Raw genomic sequence first — 19,372 nt, forward strand, 5'->3', positions numbered from 1 at the left:
GAGAACATTAATCAAAGGACCAGCTGAGACTCTGGAGGAGCAGGCAGGAGAATCTGTCCACAAGGCAAAGACATTTCTTCCACGCTACAAATATTGCTTTTATGGCAGAGTGGCAATAAAGATGCCAATGTTGATAAAATGCATGAGACAGAATATAGCAACCTTAATCATGTAGCCAGAAATTACAGTGGAATAGTTTATGCCAAGGCAAATGACTTGGTAAATGACTTATACCAACAACTTGATACAAGTCATTTGCTGACTTATACCAAGTCATTTGCCTTGGTATAAACTATTCCAAGGCAAATGGCCATTCTACCAGTCTATTTGACTGGTAGAATGGACCAATCAGAGTTCTGACCCAAATCCAGTTAATAATTTGTTGCTGGATTTGAAAAATCATGTTCACTGAGAATCTTTCTGACAATCTTCAATCTTTTGATTCACAAAACTGGTGGTGAAAAGTACCAAAAGACTTGCAGATGTGGTTTTACATGAAGGTGGTTCTCCAAAGTGATGTATTGCGAGTCAAATCTATGCCCAGATTTGAGATTTGCATCTGTTAAAAACAAATACAAAAACCAGTAAACCATATAAAGTGCCAATAGCAATACATTGAACTTTGTGATTTCTACATTCTACAGAATGTGTAGAATTGCAAAGGCAGATAAAGGAAAAAGTATTGATTTAAAAAATGTGGTTCAGTCCGATTAAATATGTGTTGGTGACTGACCTTTGACCCTGCTGCTCTGTGTTAAGGGAAAAGATGGAGAGCCAGCTGGAGAAGGAGGCCCGGTTCTGTCAGCTAATGGCACACAGCTCTCACGACTCCGCCATTGACACGGACTCCCTGGAATGGGAGACGGAGGTGGTGGAGTTTGAGAAAGACAGGGTAAGACTGAGGCTGAAGTTGAAATCGGGAACAGCAAATCGAATGTAATGAGAAATAAGTTGACTGACCTGCATATCATTGCCCTAATAGGAGGACATGGACTTGAAGGCTCTTGGGTTTGACATTGCCGAGGGCGTAAATGATCCCTATCTACCTGGAGACTGTGGAATATTTGTTACAAGGGTGGATAAAGGAAGTGTTGCTGATGGAAGGCTAAGGTATGAACCTACTTAATAAACATTGTTGTTGATAGACGTCTGTTAAATTCATCATCATTTCTTCTCTTTGGACTCCAGAGTGAACGATTGGTTGTTGAAGATTAATGACATCGACTTGACCAATAAGGACAGAAAACAGGTGGTGAAGGCTGTGGTTAATGGAGGCGGATTGATCAACATGGTGGTACGAAGAAGGAAGTCTCTGGGAGGAAGGCTGGTCACCCCTGTTCACATCAACCTAATGGGACATAAAGGTACATTACACTTTAATAACACACACAGAAACGATAGGAGGAGTTGTCTTCTTACAGGGTTGAAACAGACAGAGTGAGAGGGATATTTCACTGTTATGGTTTGTAAAATCTTTCTAGCTCATCTAGTCCTGGGGTCCTTCCTGTTATCTCTTCAGATTCATGTTGTGTTTGAATCATTTATGTACTATTATTCTTCTACAGGACCCGGTGAAAGTTTTGAATTTTTAAAATTTAAAATCTGCTATTTTGTCTGTATAGTTGTCGTCGTGAATTTTATTTCCCCCTGTAGCCATTTGATTTTCTCCTTTGTGTTTCAGACAGTGGTATTAGTTTGGAAAGTGGGGTGTTTGTCACTGCCATCGCCCTGGGAAGTCCCGCAGCCAGAGAGGGCTCGCTCACTGTTGGAGACAGACTCATTGCTGTGAGTAATTTTTAGACACCTTGAAATCACTTCTTTTTTTCTTTTTCTTTTTTTATGTTAGCCAATTTTTACTCAACATTTATTGCTTTGGAGTAAGCACAGATTCCTTTAACTCAGTAATCCAAACCTCAATCCAATCCAGAATTGACATGCTAGGTGGGATTTAGTTGTATCCAGAACTTTCATCCCTTCTCTTAAATCCTTGGAAGAAGAGATTGATTGAAAGACTCTCTTTCTCTGCAGATACAGCAGCGAACTCCCACTGAACAAATTGGTAACGAGTAGTAAGGATGTCTGTAATGTTAATCTGTCAGAAAGAGAAGATTTAGTTTCCCTGTTCATTAAATTTAAACATTTGAGCTTTACTGTCCATACTTAACCGACCTTTTGTTAAGTGAGCTGATTACAAAAAACACAAAATGTTCCAATTTAAAGTCATTTTAATGAGATTCCAGACAACTTGCTGGACTCGCCTGACTTTTCTCCAGCTGAGGAAATCGGGGGCTGATTTATTGGCTAGCTGATATATTGGTGCACCCCAAGTTTATATGCACGTAATAGACCCTGCTAGTGAAAATGATTACACATTTTCGTTTCAGTTCAGCATTCTTAAGTGTTTTGAACACAATTATACAGGTGGCATCATAAACTCTTAAAGAAATGTGAACGACATGCATAAAGTTAGGACAAAACATGCTGCACAGCATATTCATGTCCATTTTTTTTTTCCATTAGAGCTTTAAATAATATATTATTTGCTACATTAGCTCCAGACAGTATTAGTCTGGATAATTGTTTTCAAAACACTTAAGAATGATGAAGTGAAACAAAAATATGTAATCATTTTAAACAGTAGGGTCTGTTATGTGCATATAAATGTCAGACTTTCTCAGTTTCATAAGATAGCGCTCAAGTTGAATCTTTTATGGTGGAAATCTGTTTGAATTTACTGCAAACTAAAATGTGCTGACCTAGATTCCTTGTAGTTTTCCCATTGTAAGAGTGCAAGATGCATTTCAAGCTACTGATCCTCTCTCCTGAATGTGTTGTAGTTTTGCACCTCTTTTAAGAATATTGATATCAAAGACGCACTCATAAACACCTATGGGATTTTAGAAGAGTCACTTTCATTGCTTTTTAGTCCTATGTGACCTGTCCTTATTTTCACTGTGTCTTTGTGCAGATTAATGGAATTGCTCTTGATAACAAATCTGTGACGGAGTGTGAGGCTCTGTTGCGGAGCTGCAGGGACTCGCTGAGCCTCTCCCTTATGAAGGTGAGCTTGTTCTAATATCTCTTCCTGAACTCTCCAGCTCTGTGTGCCCTAAATAGTTGAGAAACTTTAGTAACAGAAGGTATATCTCTTAGTTGTTTATAAATCTATCAGTTTTTTTTTAAATCTATTTTTGCTTCATTCCTTTGTTTTCCCGTAGTTTTTCCCTCACAGCACATCAGGCCAGAACATCTTCGAGAGCCTGCGTGATTCATCCGAGAAGTCCAACGGACGCATTCTGTTATCTGAGCTCCACTCCAGAAACAGCCGCAACCTGAAACACAACAGCTCGACGCAAACCGACATCTTCTGCCCTGATGGTGGAAGCGCCAGCTCTGGCAGTACCTCTGGGGAGAGGAGGAAGGTCAGAGGGGAGCCTGATGAGATTTATGGCGATGTGAGCAAACCGTTCTCCAGCGTTTCCCTCCACGCCACTAGTCTGCGACCTCTGGCCGACCTGGGAACTGGTCGCTACGGACCCAGCGCGTTTCAGGAGTGCTGTTCGTATACGAAGGCGCCTTCCTCCTTGCCTTTTGAGCCCATTTCCCACTCTGAATGCATTGGTATGGAGACTGCCCTGGAGAAGAAGCACAGTGGCGGCACATGGCCCAAGATGATGGTCGGAGGTATGTCGGTTGTTCCAGACAACGCTAGTCAGATCTCAGCAGCCACCCAACTCTCCATCTATAAATCACCCAAGCAGAGGAAGTCAATCTTTGACCCAGAGACTTTCAAGCGCCCCGAGACTCCCTCTTCCAAGCTGGAGTACTTGGCAGCCAATCAGATTGCAGCTGTAGCTTCACACTCCCCACAGTCTTCAAAGACAGAATCTCTCTCATCCTCTTCTACCCCTACTCCAACTCCTCCTACCCCTCCCACCCGCAGTGACTCTTTTAAATTCAAACACAAACATCAAAGCAGCTCCGCCTCAGACTGCACGATCACCTCCGACGGCAAAGGGGAGGCTTCCACCTCCATGGCAGCAGGAGAGAGCAGAGAAAGGAGTGAGCGAGAAAGAGACAGGAATGGCAACCACTACTTCCTGGAAGGAAAGGTCTTGACTTCAAGAAAGTCATGCGATGAGGACATTGGGCGCACCAGAATGGAGGAGCCAGAGGTAAAGAGGCCTCGTCCTAAATCTGCCCCTGCACTTCGACGTCGGACCCCAAAGATCACTCATCCCCCCTTCCAGGTAAGTAGATTACACATGAATATGGAGTCCATAAAAGTGTCCATACCCCTTTAAGCTCTTTTACATTTCAGCCACAAACGTCAGTGCATTTTGTTAGGATTTCTTGTGATAGACCAACACAGAGCAGGGTTGTGTAGGAAAATGATGAAAATACGGAGGTGGCAGGGTCATTCTGTGGGGATGCTTGTTTGTAGAAGGAACAGGGAAGTTGGTCATAGTTGATTGGATGATGGCTGGAGCTAAATGTGGAAAAATACTGGGTCAGAGCTTGGATTTTAAGCAACCCTCCTCAGTTACATCTCCAGGCCCCTGAACACAACACATTCATTTTATTTTGTAGGATGTTCTTGCTGTCATTTTTCTCATTGGACGCTTCCAATAAAGAGTCATAAATACTTTCCTAGACATATTTGTCTTTGATTCTCCACAGGGCTACTCCAACGATGAACATTCACCAGAGTCCAGGGACATACTGCACTCCCCCGGCCCCTCAAATCGCCACAGTGTTGGCTTGATACCTGCAGTCTACAATGGCTCCCTACCTCCTAGTGAGCTGCTTGCATGCTTAATTATTGCCAGAATGTTCGATGACATTTTCTTTAACATCCTGCCATGTGCGTGTGTCTCACCAGATTCAGCCCATCGTGGACTGTCTCCTTGCCCTGCTGTGACGGCTGTGATGAGGAATCCTGTATATACTGTGCGCAGTCACCGCGTTCATACTAGCAACTGTCCATCTGTAGCATCTCAGATATGTCACCAGCACACCCACACCAGGTTAGCTTCAATTTACCACCATCATCTTTAATTTCTTAGTCAAATCTAGACTTTGAAGAATTATTATACTTCAGTAGGCAGAAATAAAACCTCACTGGTGTTCCACAAGGTTCAAACTAAGGCCCACCGCTCTTTCACATTTTTCTGATAAGCCCCCTACATTTCATGTGGTGACCAATATCACTTAATTTTTATGAATATTATTTATGCTACTGCTAATGCCACTGCAAAGGTAACCTGAGCAATTTTAATTCAAAGACTAAAACCATGATTACTGTTGGTTTTATTTGGAAATCTTCAACTATTCGTACAGAAAAAATTAAAACATTTATGTCAGTATATTCAATAGTTGTTTCATTCTTTTCTCCTACGTTTTGCAGTTCTTTCACTGTCGATGTGTGTGCTTTTTAAATGCAGTTTAATACAGAGTAACTTTATTAATTATCCACAAGACAAATGCTAGTTTGACCATTGAGTTTCTCTTTTATGTTTTCTAATTAGATTAGTCATCTAGTTGCGGGCAGAATCATAATGGTCATTAGTTAGGATGCCTTCAGTTATTGCTGTCATCTTTTGTGAGACCGTTTGAAATTTGCTTTGTGGTCTTACTACACAACTTTTAGTGTTCTGCTCCTTATGGACCCTTAAAGAACATAAGTAGATTGTAATTCTACTGGTTTAGAGTTACAACCAGTAGCTCTACACCAATAAAATTACTGATTCCAATTATTCTGTTCCCAATGGCCAAACTGGCTAATAAAAATTTCCTCTGTCTTAATATTTGTTTTTTTTTGTGTGTGTGTGTGGGTAAGTCAGCCGATTGATTAATCTAAAAACAAAAAAAAGCGCACACTTGTTTTTTAGAGGGCATATTTTATGCACAATTCTAACTTTGTGTGTCCGTGCAGCCCCCAACACCAGGGTCGCCTGAGCTTGGACCTGAGCCAGCAGAAGCGCACCAGCGATTACTCTGAAACGTCCTCATCACGCAGCAGCAGAGCGTCACACGGTACAAACTCACTGCCCTCCAGCGCACGGCTCGGTCAGTCTGACACCCACGCATGCACACAAACGCATATGAAGGGTTTTTACCTCCTTTTCCCTTTGTCCTTCTGGATGTTGTGACAAAGGTTTTCAGTTGTACGTGTTATTATCTCCAGGTTCTTCCAGTAACGTCCAGTACCGCACAGAGAGGATCAAAATCCCCTCAACTCCCCGTTACCCCCGCTCCATGCTGGGCTCAGACAGAGGTAAGGTACTTTCAGATGCAAACAGCATAATCCTCACTTAATTCTTTCAGACTGTGATTAAAATTAAAATAAGGTTATTAATATTATAGGATTAATGAACAGGAATTGGTACTTTCAATGTGTATAAATAAGCACTAAAATGAAGATCCTCACCACAAATTAAAGGTTGCTTGAGTGGAATAAAGCGGAATCATTTTTATCTTACAATTAAATCATTGATTTTTATAAACCTCCAAATTAATTATAATTGTAGACCTTCATTGTCTCCCTTTCTGCTCCTCTTTTCATGAATCTAGGCTCTCTGTCACACTCCGAGTGCAGCAGTCCCAGCCTCATCACCCCTCCGCAGTCGCCACTCAACCTGGAGACTTCCTCGTTTGCCAGCAGCCAATCACAAGGCTCCATTTCCACCTTACCACGTATCTCAGTCAGTCCTGTGCCAATAGGGGAGCGCAGAAAAGACAGGTATCTATTTTAATGGATCCTATGGCTTGCTTTAAGGTGGACGACATGTTTGTGTTGTTTATTCACTTCATAATTGCATTTTTTAAATGTTGGAAGTGTTTGTCAAGTGTATCCAAGTTGCCTCTTAAAAAAGGGAGAAGATGCAAAAAATGTCGAAATCCAAGCTGTACATTTTAAAGATTTAAGTTATAATAACTGAACTGTGATGCATCATCTCTCAGATGTAGTATAACAGCGTTGCCTGGCTACAGTGCCACCATAATCCACCATTTGATCTGTTGTTGACTAACTTCACAGGAGTTGCGGTACGTCTCTGGCGTTGACACTGTGTCTGTCTCTCTATGATATCTGTCTCCCCGTTCTTCTCTTTATCTTCCTCCCGCCTCTTTGCAACCCTCTCCCTCCAGATCTCTTTATCGTAATCGCTCTTTTCTAAGGATTCCTCTGGCTGCAAGGCCGAGGTTCTCCTCTCTCAGGAGCCTCAGGTTTGTCCTCAATCACCCACGCTGCAAAGCAGGGAATGCCACCACTCTTACCCTTCCCTGCCCCACAAGTCTCTACAGTGTTTCACATGTTCTAGAGCAGATAAGATGCTGGATGGAAAGTGAATATCCCGAAGGAGCAGAACACTCTTTTGCAGTTTACGTGCACTTTGTGGAATGCAAAAAGAGGTTTTGTGATGTTTTTCACCCAGCCCCCCCAGGAGAACGGTTTAATTTGGAGATTTCTGTTTCTTTGCATGCACCAGTATGATTTGTGCCTTAGGAAAACACACAAGCTCAGATTAGCTACACTTGGTGAACTTCAAAGGTTCAGTGTTATTTTTGTGCTTGCACATTGCCCCGTTCATGTCCAAAGACCCACTTGAATCTCAGTGCATGTCCCAATAATGCTGTATGCATGTGTGCGTCTTTGCCTTAGGCCAGATCACCCTTCAGTCTGCAATATGTATGTTATGCAATGTATTATTCAACATCCAGCTTCTGGGTCATATCTCTGTCCATACACCAGCACTCTTGTTTACCCCAGTCTCTGGCTGCAATCCATTTTCTCCTGTGTGCTTATGAATTTGGAAGGCATGTTACAAGCCCAACCTTGTTATGAAGACACAGAGTTCATACAAGTCTCCTCTAAATGAGGGCGTTTTCCTGTGTTTTTACTGCTCACTTTGCATTTATGTGATGTGATCTAAACCCTTCCACTCTCGTCTGTAAGTTTGGTATAAAGTAGCTCCAGAACTGTGTTTTTCAGTAGCGTTCCACAAGACCCACTGCCCTGCATCGTCCTGATTTTTACTGTTTTGCTTTAGATGTTTTTTTTAGTAAAGAATGTTTCATACAAAATTTCACAAATAGGCCTAGAGAGCCTCTTTTCTCCTTTGTACAAGTGTACAACCAGCAAAATAAAATGTACAAGTACAAATCCCTACCTGTCTAAAACCACAGTTCTAGGCATATCTGTTGGTAAATAAATAAAAGATCTTGTACATGAATTACTTTTTTACAGTTGCCTAATCTCTTACTGAAATTTTTTTTAAAATGCAAATAAATTGAATTAAATGTATCAAGTTTGTGTAAAAATTCCACATTAAGAAATTAAATCTGTGGAGGCCTAATGATTAAGATCCCCACTGTTTACACTTTGTGCAACCGTTCTTGGTCTACTGGGCAGCACTACTGCTGCTTGTAGAATTGAATAGAAATATCTCTTATTATCCCACAATGGGGACATTCAGATGTGACTGTTGTGTCCAGGCATATAGGTTCACACAAAAGTAAAGTATTTATAAAACATGCAAAAATTGAGGATGAGATTATTGCATAATGGCATACTCTGTTCTAAGGAATACTGAATATATCACAAGTTTGAAACATCAAGAGGGAAGATCTTTGATGCTCTGGGAACCTTTCTAGATCATCCTAAGTATTTGGTCCTCACCGCTTTCTTCCTCCTCTTTAACTAATTCCTCAAGTTTTTTGTAGGATTTACATCTGTGGACTGAGGTGGCATTGTAAGGGAGTTAATGTGGTGTCCAGTGAATTATTTCTACGTAGATTTGTCTACATGCTTTATAATTAAACTGCTGAAATATTTTATTCCATTTGTCAGACATGGTGGACATGGCAGTTTTTTTTGCAGCCACAAGATTTATTTTCTTTTTTTCATTGATGCCTTAATCAGCTTTGAAGCTATAGCGGTAATTTAACAACAAAAAGAAAAATGAGAACATTGTTTCAGAACATTGTGTTTTATTATCAAAGAAAAAACCATTGAGTGCTCAACTTTAAGAGTCTAAACAGATAATTCATGCAGGACACTGGGTTCTGAGGATCAGGATTGAAAATCAGTGCGCAGATTTAAGGGGCATTTAGTTCATCTCTGGCTCAAGCATTTTTAAATCTCAACACAAGCTTTCTGTTGATATTCTTTTGATTTGCAAAATTTTAGCACCAAACCCTGTAAAGTAACTTGATGGTGCCCCATCATCTTTGTCCTTCTCTTCTTTTGTGTTGAGTTGTGCTTCTGCGATGCTCCCTTCTAATTTTGATCCCTCTCTCACATCAGGCCGTACTTGGAGGAACCGCGCAACGTCATCGTTCACAAAGGTGTCGAGCCTCTGGGCATCTCTATTGTGAGCGGGGAGAACGGAGGAATCTTTGTTTCAAAAGTTACTGGAGGGAGCATCGCCCACCAGGCAGGATTGGAGTATGGAGACCAATTACTGGAGGTAAGAACAACTTGCTGAATGTCACAGGTTGTATCTCAAGGCTACAAAAATAACAGGTTTTCTCAAATACATGAAAGGAAGCAAATTTATAGTTTTGATGTGATTATTTATTTGGTTTTCCATAAACTAAGTAATTGTGCTACTAACTTTGCATTAATTCTCCAGGTTATCCTGAATTAAATTCAGGATAACCTGCATTCATTTTTAAGCTGGTTCATATTTGCACTTTTTTATGAACTCCTCGTTCAATCCATTCCATAAATCTACTTCACACACTAATGAACTAAAACTCTTTTTGGTTGTTCTAATAATTCGTGCCTCATGTGTATTAAAAAGAAAAATGCTGAATATTCATTAATAACTTTTGACATGATATAAATTTGTAGAGCAGGAATTTTGTATAATCCAAACCTCTGATGGTTAACAAACTTCACCCCCAAGCAGCTCTAATCATTTAAAGCTCTTAATAATCTGGACACACACTCAGCTTCAGTGTCACATCCTTTGACCTCATCATTTTCTCTATTACTATACCTTTTCCTCTTTATCAGTTCAACGGTATCAACTTGCGGAATGCTACAGAGCAGCAAGCTCGTCTCATCATTGGACAGCAGTGTGACACCATCACCATCATGGCCCAGTACAACCCACATATGTACCAGCTGGGCAACCACTCTCGCTCCAGGTAAAATTGTTCTGTTGTTTTTTCTTCTTTTCTTCTTTTTTTTTGCTTTAAATCTACCTTTTGAGACGTTTTTCAGAAATCCATGTGCTATACTTTCCTTCATAAATAAAAGTTGAAATAATATTTCAATATGTTTTGTAGAGCAGTGTTTTAGAGATGTAAAGCTTGGTAAGATTCACTAAATTTAGCGGAGATCTTTTTCTTAGATGCTTGATTTCATTAAGGTCAATAAGACACATTTAAGCTTTGGAAACAATCTGAGTCTTTTTACCGTCAATCAGACCTGAAAGCTCTTCCCTTCGAACTGCAGTCCTGTCAAAAACCGCCACCCTCCCCTCCCCCGCCAATACAGCTTGAACGGCTGGCCTAGTTGAAGCCTTTGGGGAATTGGTTGGCACAGAAAGGGATCCGGATGGATTTTGTCACAGCGCTCCCTTTTATTTGCTTGATTTTCAAACTATTAACTCAAATTCAATTCTTCATCTTTTCTGCAAATTCAAATATTTGAGAAACCGTCCCACATTGCAAAAGCAATCACTGAGGCGCAAAGCCATAAATGATTAAATATGAGTTAAACCAGGCAGCTGATGAGCTCTTGTGGTTCTCACTGAAAGTCTACATTAGGAATTTCTGGCCCTTGTTACCAGTAGATAAGTTTGTATTATTGCAATACACACCTTAAGGATTGCAAAACAAATTTGCTACAGTCTTTATGCTTTTTATTCATTTTTGGTTTATTGCCAAATGTACATGTTTGTAGTGTTTTATTGTATTTATTTTTTGCTATTTGTGATTCACTTCATAGTAAAGGATCATTTGTCCCATATTGGGGGCAAATTAAGAGCTCAGCTATTCTATTTTATTCTATTCTATTTTATTTTATTCTATTCCATTCAGCTGAAATCTCTTTTTCTTTCCCTGCAGTTCCCGTCTTGAGCCCTCAGTCAGCAATCAGTCAACCCCACAGGGGAGCGGGACTGCAACTCCAGACAGTCACTCTGCTATTGATACGCTCAGCGAGCAGGACGAGGGCACACTCACTCCCTCCTCCAAGCAAACTACCCCTACTACCAGCCCCAACAGTTTTGTCAGGTAAACATGTAAAAAAAAACAAAAAACAGTTGAGCTAAAATATAAGAAAAATGCGAGGAAAAAACCTTACTAGCACCTGAAAGCGTCTCCTTTCTTCCTCCAGAGTGCCGCCTGAGGGCAACAAGAAGGTTGGTGAGCCCAGACTTGTGACAGTCCACCGGCCTGGGGTGGAGGTGGGCGTTACTCTCTGTGGGGGGAACCTGCGGGGCGTCTACATAGAGAGTCTGGATGAGGACAGTCCTGCAAGAGGTCCAGATGGGCTTATTCCTGGGGATCTCATCCTAGAGGTACTAACATGTATTCACTGTATTTTATGCTGTTGTCAAAGACTTGCTGCTTTAGAAATATTAAGTGTTTTCAGGCGAGAATTGGGGATTTTGATCTGTTTTTTCTTCAGCAGTATGCAGATCTTGTTCCATACCTGCTGCCAAAGCTGCAGCTATTCAGTCCTCTCTGCCCTAATAAGCTTTGTGTTCCTCTGCTGCCACGAGGTGCTACTGCTTTCCATCATGTCATTGTATCTCATTGATCTGCTCAGTCTCATTCCACATTGGTAATCTTTCCAGAACACCACAAATTCTTGCTAGACATTTCTTGGCATGCTCCTACTTAAGCTCTCAGCCACAGAGAGTCTGCTGTGGAAATTGCAATGCAGTTCTGTCATCAGACCGCACAGCTTCACGCTGTCCTTCAATCTCCTTGTTTGTTTTCCTCCCTCATACGTGACACAAATCAATACTGCGACACTTTAATGGCGCTGAAAGCTTGGAGAAAATGTGGCTATTTACTAGCAGAGCCTTCACAGTCAGGGGAAATTGTTTTTGCAGTCATCAGTTTTCTGAGTTTTATATTTTTTGTGACGCAACATTCTCCCTGGTCTGTATTTTTGTTGTAACTTTGTTTTGTTTTGTTATTTCCTCTGTCTCAGTATAACTTGGTGAACATGAAGAATAAGACGGCTGAAGAAGTGTACGTTGAGATGCTGAAACCTGCAGAGACAGTGACATTAAAGGTGCAGCATCGGCCTGATGATTTCAGCACGGTCAAAGACGCACCCGGAGATGGCTTTTATATTCGGTGCGTATTTACATGAACAGCGGAGTGTCTCTGAATAGTTGATTATCTTTGAAAAATCATATTTTTCCAGTAGTTTATTTCAAAAATCTATGTAACACATACTGTATATACATTGCACATAGTGATATATTTCAAGCATTTGTCTTTTTTTATTTATTTATGGCTATTGCGAGCTATTTCAATAGTTTTTGTACTGAAATGTAATGTTAATACATATAAAATCATGGAGAAGTTGCCATACTTGACCTCTGTTCAGCAGACAGTTATTGATGGCAAAGTTAGTGAAGGCAGGTGGAAGAAAAAAAGTGAAAGGAAAAATAAGTACTCCACTGTGGTGTAATGTACAATTATGGACTGTTTTTATGGGTCTTAAATAATATTCCAATTATATGAGAAATTAGATTACAGTGATTACAGTTAATTTTTTGTTAACTGTAATCAATAGACTTATCAGAAATAAACCCTTGAAATGCATCACTCTGTATTTAATCTATTTTACATTAATTTATATTTATTTTACATTTTACGTTGTTGTTTGGAGTTTCTTTAACACGGTACAGGAAAGGACCTCAACCAAGCAGTAGCAGCTTTATTGCTCTCTGTTATGCTATACATAGCCTCCAGAGCCCTTCGGACAGTGTGTCCCATTCTCACCGAGCCAATTGTGTCCCAGATCCGTTGTGTTACTGCAGTGATTCTAATTTGCCATCGCTTAAGGTCGTCTAATCCTTTTCGTCCTCATTGTTTTCTTTAGGCCTTAAAATCACACTAAATTCAAAAGGGAGACTACAACTTTGAATTGGTTCGCTTTTATTCTCGGTTTGTTTCCACAGCTGCCACAGTCACTCGTCAAATAGACAGGCAGGTTTGTGATGTCATCTGCAGTAAATACACTCAGCTTGCCTGGCTGACACAGATAGGCTGCTTGGGAATAACTTACGAGCCTCGAGTAAGACAAAGAAAAGGCCTTTGGTGTCGCTAGATAAACTTGCTCTGCACCTCCTTTGTCATCCTACTACTGCATTGAAGATCCTTAATCTGGTTCTCCTCATACCTCATCTCCTCTCCCATTTTTATCAGCTTCACGCTCTTCGTCTTGCCCTCTTACCGCCCTTCTCTTAATAACTCCCTATCTATCTATGTCTCTGCCTCCCAACAGAGCACTTTACGACAGGGTGGGGGAGGCTGAAGGAGACCTCAGTTTTAAGAAGGATGACATCCTTTATGTGGATGAGTCGTTACCAAAGGGCAGCTTTGGGACCTGGATGGCCTGGCAGCTAGATGAGAACGCACAGCAGATCCAGAGAGGACAGATCCCCAGCAAATACATGTGGGTGGAAAAAAAAAACAAAAATAAAACTAGGGTGCGACTTGCTGGAGATGCACCAATCAGAAGGTTTTTGAAATGCATTACTCTGTACTGTTCTTTTTAAACACTCATTTTGTATTGTGTAGTATTGCCACTTTTAATTTAGCAAATTACGATTTAAAAAAAATCAACAAATTACTTTCTTAATTTACGTTTTGGACAATTCTGTGGTTAAGCAAGATTTCACCATTTCCAAACAAAAATGAGTAAGGAGTTGACATTTGAAGCCTTTGTGTCTGTCTGTAGCCATAGCAACATTTATGGCTGTTGTATATGTATGTAAAAATTGAGATGTCACCTCCAAAAGATCGGAGATCTACCTTTTCTGCAAAAACAGAGCAGATTACCTGGGAAACAAACTTTGGTCCGTTTAAATCCAACCAAAGAGATCTGGTGTAAATCGCTGTAGTTTGTGTATTCTCTCTATAATAGCTGAATTGTCAAAAGTAAGACATTCAGCTTCAAGTAGCTTTCAGTTCCAACATGTCTGTGTAGGATGTTTTTCTAGAAGCTCCTTGCACCTTTATTGATTCCTCATAGGAATATTGTTTGTTTTTAACGCCCTGTTGAGACTGATAACAGCTAACTTTGAGGCCTCTTTCCTCAGTAACAACTTCAACTCTGAAGAGAGTTTTTGCATGTGCAACGCAGAAGCACACGGTGTGGTGCATTTACTGTTGAGCAAAACCATTCCATTTTTAGCCTCTGACCATTCAAGTGCATCTCTAGTAACGACACACATACTGCTGCAACGCACGAACTATACAAGATTTTTAGTTTGGAGACCTTTAGAGAGAATGTTTGGGGTTTTTTTTGTATGTGTGATGTAGGATGGACCAAGAGTTTTATCGCAGACACAGTGTGACAGAAATGAAGGAAGATTCCAGCAAGACTCTCTCTGCAGCCGCCCGCCGATCGTTTTTCAGGAGGAAACAGAAACACAAGCGCAGCAGCTCCAAAGATAGTAAAGAGATGGTGGCTCTGGACACCATCAGCACTGATTCCATCCCCTTCCTGGATGGTGAGAGGAACATTGATGGAATTATGGGTAGAAATAGCAGGAGGCTTTATATCTAACTTTTTTTTTTTTTCTTTGTCAGACTGTGTGAGCCTGGCATACCAGCGAGTCCAGAAGGTGGAGTGCACCTCTCCCCGACCGGTACTGGTACTCGGGCCTCTCAGTGACCCAGTCAAGGAAATGCTGGTTAAAGAATCTCCTGGGAAGTTTTGCAGATGCCTGCTGGGTGAGATACCCTCATCCAGATGTTTCACTTTTAATAAGAAGAAAAACAATACATCATCCTTAAGGTTTCTAACCAAAGGGATGAGACTTTACTGGCATTTATTTTTTACATCATATCAATAGTTTTCTTTTTGCCACGTCTGCAGAGGTGATGAAGGCCTCGCAGCAGGCCATCGAACGTGGTGTCAAAGATTGCCTCTTTATCGATTACAAGCGCAGGAGTGGACACTTTGATGTCACCACCGTTGCTTCGATAAAGGAAATAACAGATAAGGTAGCACCTTTTCCTTTCTTATCTATCGGGAGTCCAGTGGCTTTTATCTGTACTTAATCTCTGCTTTTGCTCATAACTCAAGATTACTGCTTATCAGTGTTGGATTCTGTTGAATTCATATTTGTGGTGGTGACAGAAACTTTACAGTTTTTCTTTTTTTTTAATTGTAAAATTACAGGGCTGTCACTGTTTGCTTGACATCGCCCCGCACGCCATTGAGAGACTCCACAGTGTTCACATCTATCCTATTGTGGTCTTCATTCGCTACAAGAACGCCAAGCAGATTAAGTAAGTTTCAACTCGCTTCATGACACAGATGGTGGTGATGCCCCTGTCTGCTCTGTGTGTGGTTAATACAATAGAGCAGAATAAACATTCACTTGTTTTATTCAATTAAAGATTGTTCATATTTTTTGTTTGTTTTTTGTCTTCCAAACTGCTGTATTTCATTTGCATTCTATGTGACAGACCAACACAAAGTAGTGGATGGAAAATAATGCATCATTTTCAAAAGTATTTTAAAAAATCTATTGATTTAATAACGTCAGTCGGGAATTTTAATTGTGGACTATACACATTATATTTTGTAACAACTGTGAGTTTGTAAATACTTGTTTATATTGGAGTCACTGGGACATTTTACATGAATGACTTCAGAAGATGGTTCATTTTAAATCTGCCGCTGCACAAAAATATGACATATAAATGAATCATCTGCTTTTTCCTTGACACAACCAAGGCTTGTTTTACAACAACTCCCCAACATGTGTTTATATGGAAAATACCTATTTTTGGCAGGGAGATGAGTACTGAAAACAAATTAATTAAAGTAATCAAACTATAAATAATACCACAAAGTTTTTTACTCATCCTTGACATGTTAAACAAAATTTCATATTTTAAACTTTGCTGAGTTTTTCTTTTTTTTTAATAAAGAACTCTGAAGGTCAAGGAGTATAAATAGTTTAACAAAGCACTTTACCTCATATCAAAACACAAATTTTAACTCCTGTGTTGAAATGTTTTAAGTGTTTAGATTCTTATTTTAAAACAACAAAAGTTTGTTGTAAATTGACACCCAATTTTGACCATCTTTCGTTTTTGTTTTTTTCCTCAAGGGAACAGAAGGATCCAATTTTTCTCCGGGATAAAGTATCTCAAAAACATTCCAAGGAACAATTTGAAAGCGCGCAGAAGATAGAACAAGAATACAGCAAATTTTTCACAGGTGTGTATGCAGTCGGTACACAAAAACACACTGAAAAATAAGACGGAACTCAAATATCTTCATGTTTTTGTGATGTGATCAATGATCCATAATCTTTAAACAATTTCTTTCAGGTATTGTCCAAGGCGGCAACCTCCCATACATTTGCACTCAGATCACCACTATAGTTGATCAAGAACAAAGTAAAGTCCTGTGGACTCCACTTGGCTCCCCCTAGAGGAGCCTGGCCGTCACTATAGTGAGCCGTGACTCTGCTTTTCATTCCCCAAACACTAATTAACTCTTTCACACTTTACCAATAGGTACACTACCATGAGCTAGTTGTGTAAATTATTGATATATATATTTTTTATTTTGTCTTTGTTATGTTTTATAATCAGTCTCCTTTATTTCTGATGTACTCTGAAGCAGGTTGGTAGCATTGCATATTAACGTTAAGGTTTAATCAGTCTTCCCTGAGGATTCTGTCGGTGTGTTCGTTATGCTGCATTGTCTGTTTACAGTTCTGAGATAAGTCTGAATATCGGTGTTCAATATTTGATACGAGTGTCCCTTGACCATAAACCTCAACACTAATGAAGTTCTGCCGCTCCTGACATTTGTGGTTTCCCTACAAATATGCACCCATTTGATGATGACTGACAACTAATTATAATTTATTTTAATTTCTTTATTGTGCACATGGTGGATTGAAAAGTGAGAACACAGCTTTACGATTAAACCGCAATGATGTTTTTCTGCAGAGGTGAATTGTGGTTTGTAGCAGTGATATGAAAGTGGAATACCAGCGTCAAGATCAGTCATGACATTTCTTCAACAATGCAAATGAATGCATTTAATCTTTATAACAAAATGTAGCAGTGGGTTTAATGAAGCCGCCTGCCAAAAATCTCATGTTTCGCTCTATGCATGGTCCCCATAGCAGCCAGGTGTGTGGACAGATAGTAGGCCTTTCAGAAGTGCCTTTACACTAGAATATTAATCTGAAACCAACCGTGGGTCATTTAACACTAATTAAGACCTGTTTTAGATTCCTTTCAAAATTTCACCTTAACCTGTTGACAAATGATGAAGGGGCTGATCTGAGACCAGCACAGTTTTAGCGAGTAACGATGGTGAGAATTTGAAGTTAGGCCGACACGGCGGCCAAAAGGTTAACTCCTCAGAATGCACTCCAGGTTCAGACTAACCACTGTGTAACTCATTCACTTATTTAACAATATAGAGTATGCCACATATATGTAGTATGCAGCTAAATCTGGGAAGAAAACGTATATAACTATATATTCCATGTATTGTCACTTGGTAATACTCCTACAAGTGTTTGGCAGTCATGTCACGCCTCAACAGGTTAAGAGCATGTATTATGTTTTTTTTTTTTCCCTTGTGGTTGGTTGTCAGTCGCTTCTCGCCACACCACACAATTTAAAGACATGCTACAAAGCTTAGTTTGCAGGGTAATACCTTTAGGGATTTTCCTCAAACCTCTTTAAATGTTAGTGACTTTTAACTGTTATTTGTTCTTTTTTTATTATTATTCAGGATGCAAAAAATAAACCCCAAATAATGACCCTTATTAAAGCTATATCCTATATCTTATTGTGCCAAAATCCACTGAAACACCTTTATCCTCATATAATATCCTATATTTCCTTTTTGCACATGTTTATCTGTGAACCCTAAACATGTTACTGTTCTTGTTTCCAGCATACTACAGATAGGTACTATAATTTCTACTGTAACTAATTCATGTTTTTATGTTTCACATCAGTTCCTTACATTTCATCGTTGGCCTTTGTTTTTATTTCTTGATATAAAAAAAAAAAAAAAAGAGGATCACTTCTTATTTGAGTTATTAAAAAGGGATTTGTCCTTGCACATTTTTAATGCAAATTTGTCGTTGAGTGTGACTATTGGGCTAAAGGAAAAAGAAGCAAATTGTAATGTTACTATTTTTCTGAGTAGTTAGGGTAAACCAACTTTAGAGTGAGATGCAACATAAGATGGCTGTCTGTTTAGAGAAAAAAAAGTGTTTAGATGCCAGGTACTGATTGAACTCTTTCATTAAAAGAATGTGATTTGTATGTTGAAGCATTAACATGAGAATAAACTCATTTTCTGTATCACATCACAGGCTCAGTCTGTATCTTAGTCTTGTTTTCTATTCCACTGAAACATTTTGTGTGAAATGTCCTGTATTTTCAACATGCTGTTGTGCCGCCTCAACCAATATAAATCAGGATCAGGATGAATCAGGATGAAAAGAAAAATGTTCGAGTCCTCTGAATTCTTGCTAAAGGACAAAAAGCCCAGTCCATGTCAATAGAAAAAGGTGCTGATAAAATGCTATCAGTGGCAAAGATTAGATAAGGAAGGTGTGACATAATCTCTGTGAATCTCGGAGAGCTAAATGTGACCTTTTCTGAAAGAGAACATGGAGGAGCGGGGGGTAGACAACAGAGGATACACTGGTTCTGTCCCCCATGGATGTGAGACATAAATTGCTGCCATTTTTTTTAATCTCCTCCCACTTAAAATCTTTTAAGCTCTAAGCAAAAATAATAATAATAATCTTACATCCCAAGTACAGTATTTAGGTTAACTGTTTATTTGTCACATAAGTAGCTGTGACTACTTATGTGATCCAAATTTTCTGCTCCCCATCTACAAAAACTCTTAAAGCCAAAGAATACAAGTATGCAGTTTTTTTCTTGTAAATGCCCTCTGCTTAGTTTATATTTATTATTGCTGGAACTGGAAAAATCATTTGTTGGGGCAAATTGCCTTCTAAATGTTTCAAAAAGCAAATGAGAAACATTTTACATAGAATAGGTTGCATAAATCCTGCATTTATAAAAGGTTTTATGGCATTATGATAAACTTTAATCTATACTATTGGATCAAAATAAAGTAGTGTTTGTGAGTTGGAAGGAA

General features: G+C 39.6%; 1 protein-coding gene across 3 annotated transcripts in view; it reads left to right on the plus strand.

The window, feature by feature from the left end:
* The window catches only part of LOC102216658 (disks large homolog 5), a 43,357-nt gene extending 24,791 nt beyond the window's left edge, over positions 1 to 18,566 (plus strand). For 2 of the 3 annotated variants that reach the window (XM_023327288.1, XM_023327290.1), the window contains 23 exons: positions 760 to 892; positions 983 to 1,110; positions 1,189 to 1,364; positions 1,682 to 1,785; positions 2,969 to 3,061; positions 3,219 to 4,250; positions 4,681 to 4,798; positions 4,883 to 5,027; positions 5,936 to 6,069; positions 6,188 to 6,277; positions 6,574 to 6,742; positions 9,308 to 9,470; positions 10,022 to 10,155; positions 11,080 to 11,247; positions 11,351 to 11,534; positions 12,176 to 12,324; positions 13,484 to 13,654; positions 14,524 to 14,714; positions 14,794 to 14,937; positions 15,083 to 15,210; positions 15,389 to 15,498; positions 16,329 to 16,438; positions 16,552 to 18,566. In XM_023327288.1, coding sequence (XP_023183056.1) covers positions 760 to 892; positions 983 to 1,110; positions 1,189 to 1,364; positions 1,682 to 1,785; positions 2,969 to 3,061; positions 3,219 to 4,250; positions 4,681 to 4,798; positions 4,883 to 5,027; positions 5,936 to 6,069; positions 6,188 to 6,277; positions 6,574 to 6,742; positions 9,308 to 9,470; positions 10,022 to 10,155; positions 11,080 to 11,247; positions 11,351 to 11,534; positions 12,176 to 12,324; positions 13,484 to 13,654; positions 14,524 to 14,714; positions 14,794 to 14,937; positions 15,083 to 15,210; positions 15,389 to 15,498; positions 16,329 to 16,438; positions 16,552 to 16,655 — 4,078 coding nt within the window. In that variant the 3' untranslated portion in view covers positions 16,656 to 18,566. The remainder of the gene's footprint in view (positions 1 to 759; positions 893 to 982; positions 1,111 to 1,188; positions 1,365 to 1,681; positions 1,786 to 2,968; positions 3,062 to 3,218; positions 4,251 to 4,680; positions 4,799 to 4,882; positions 5,028 to 5,935; positions 6,070 to 6,187; positions 6,278 to 6,573; positions 6,743 to 9,307; positions 9,471 to 10,021; positions 10,156 to 11,079; positions 11,248 to 11,350; positions 11,535 to 12,175; positions 12,325 to 13,483; positions 13,655 to 14,523; positions 14,715 to 14,793; positions 14,938 to 15,082; positions 15,211 to 15,388; positions 15,499 to 16,328; positions 16,439 to 16,551) is intronic. The other variant, XM_023327289.1, reaches the window with a different exon arrangement.
* The last annotated feature ends 806 nt before the right edge of the window (positions 18,567 to 19,372 follow it).

Source organism: Xiphophorus maculatus, chromosome 22 (genome assembly GCF_002775205.1).
Source record: "Xiphophorus maculatus strain JP 163 A chromosome 22, X_maculatus-5.0-male, whole genome shotgun sequence".
Lineage (NCBI taxonomy): Eukaryota > Metazoa > Chordata > Actinopteri > Cyprinodontiformes > Poeciliidae > Xiphophorus > Xiphophorus maculatus.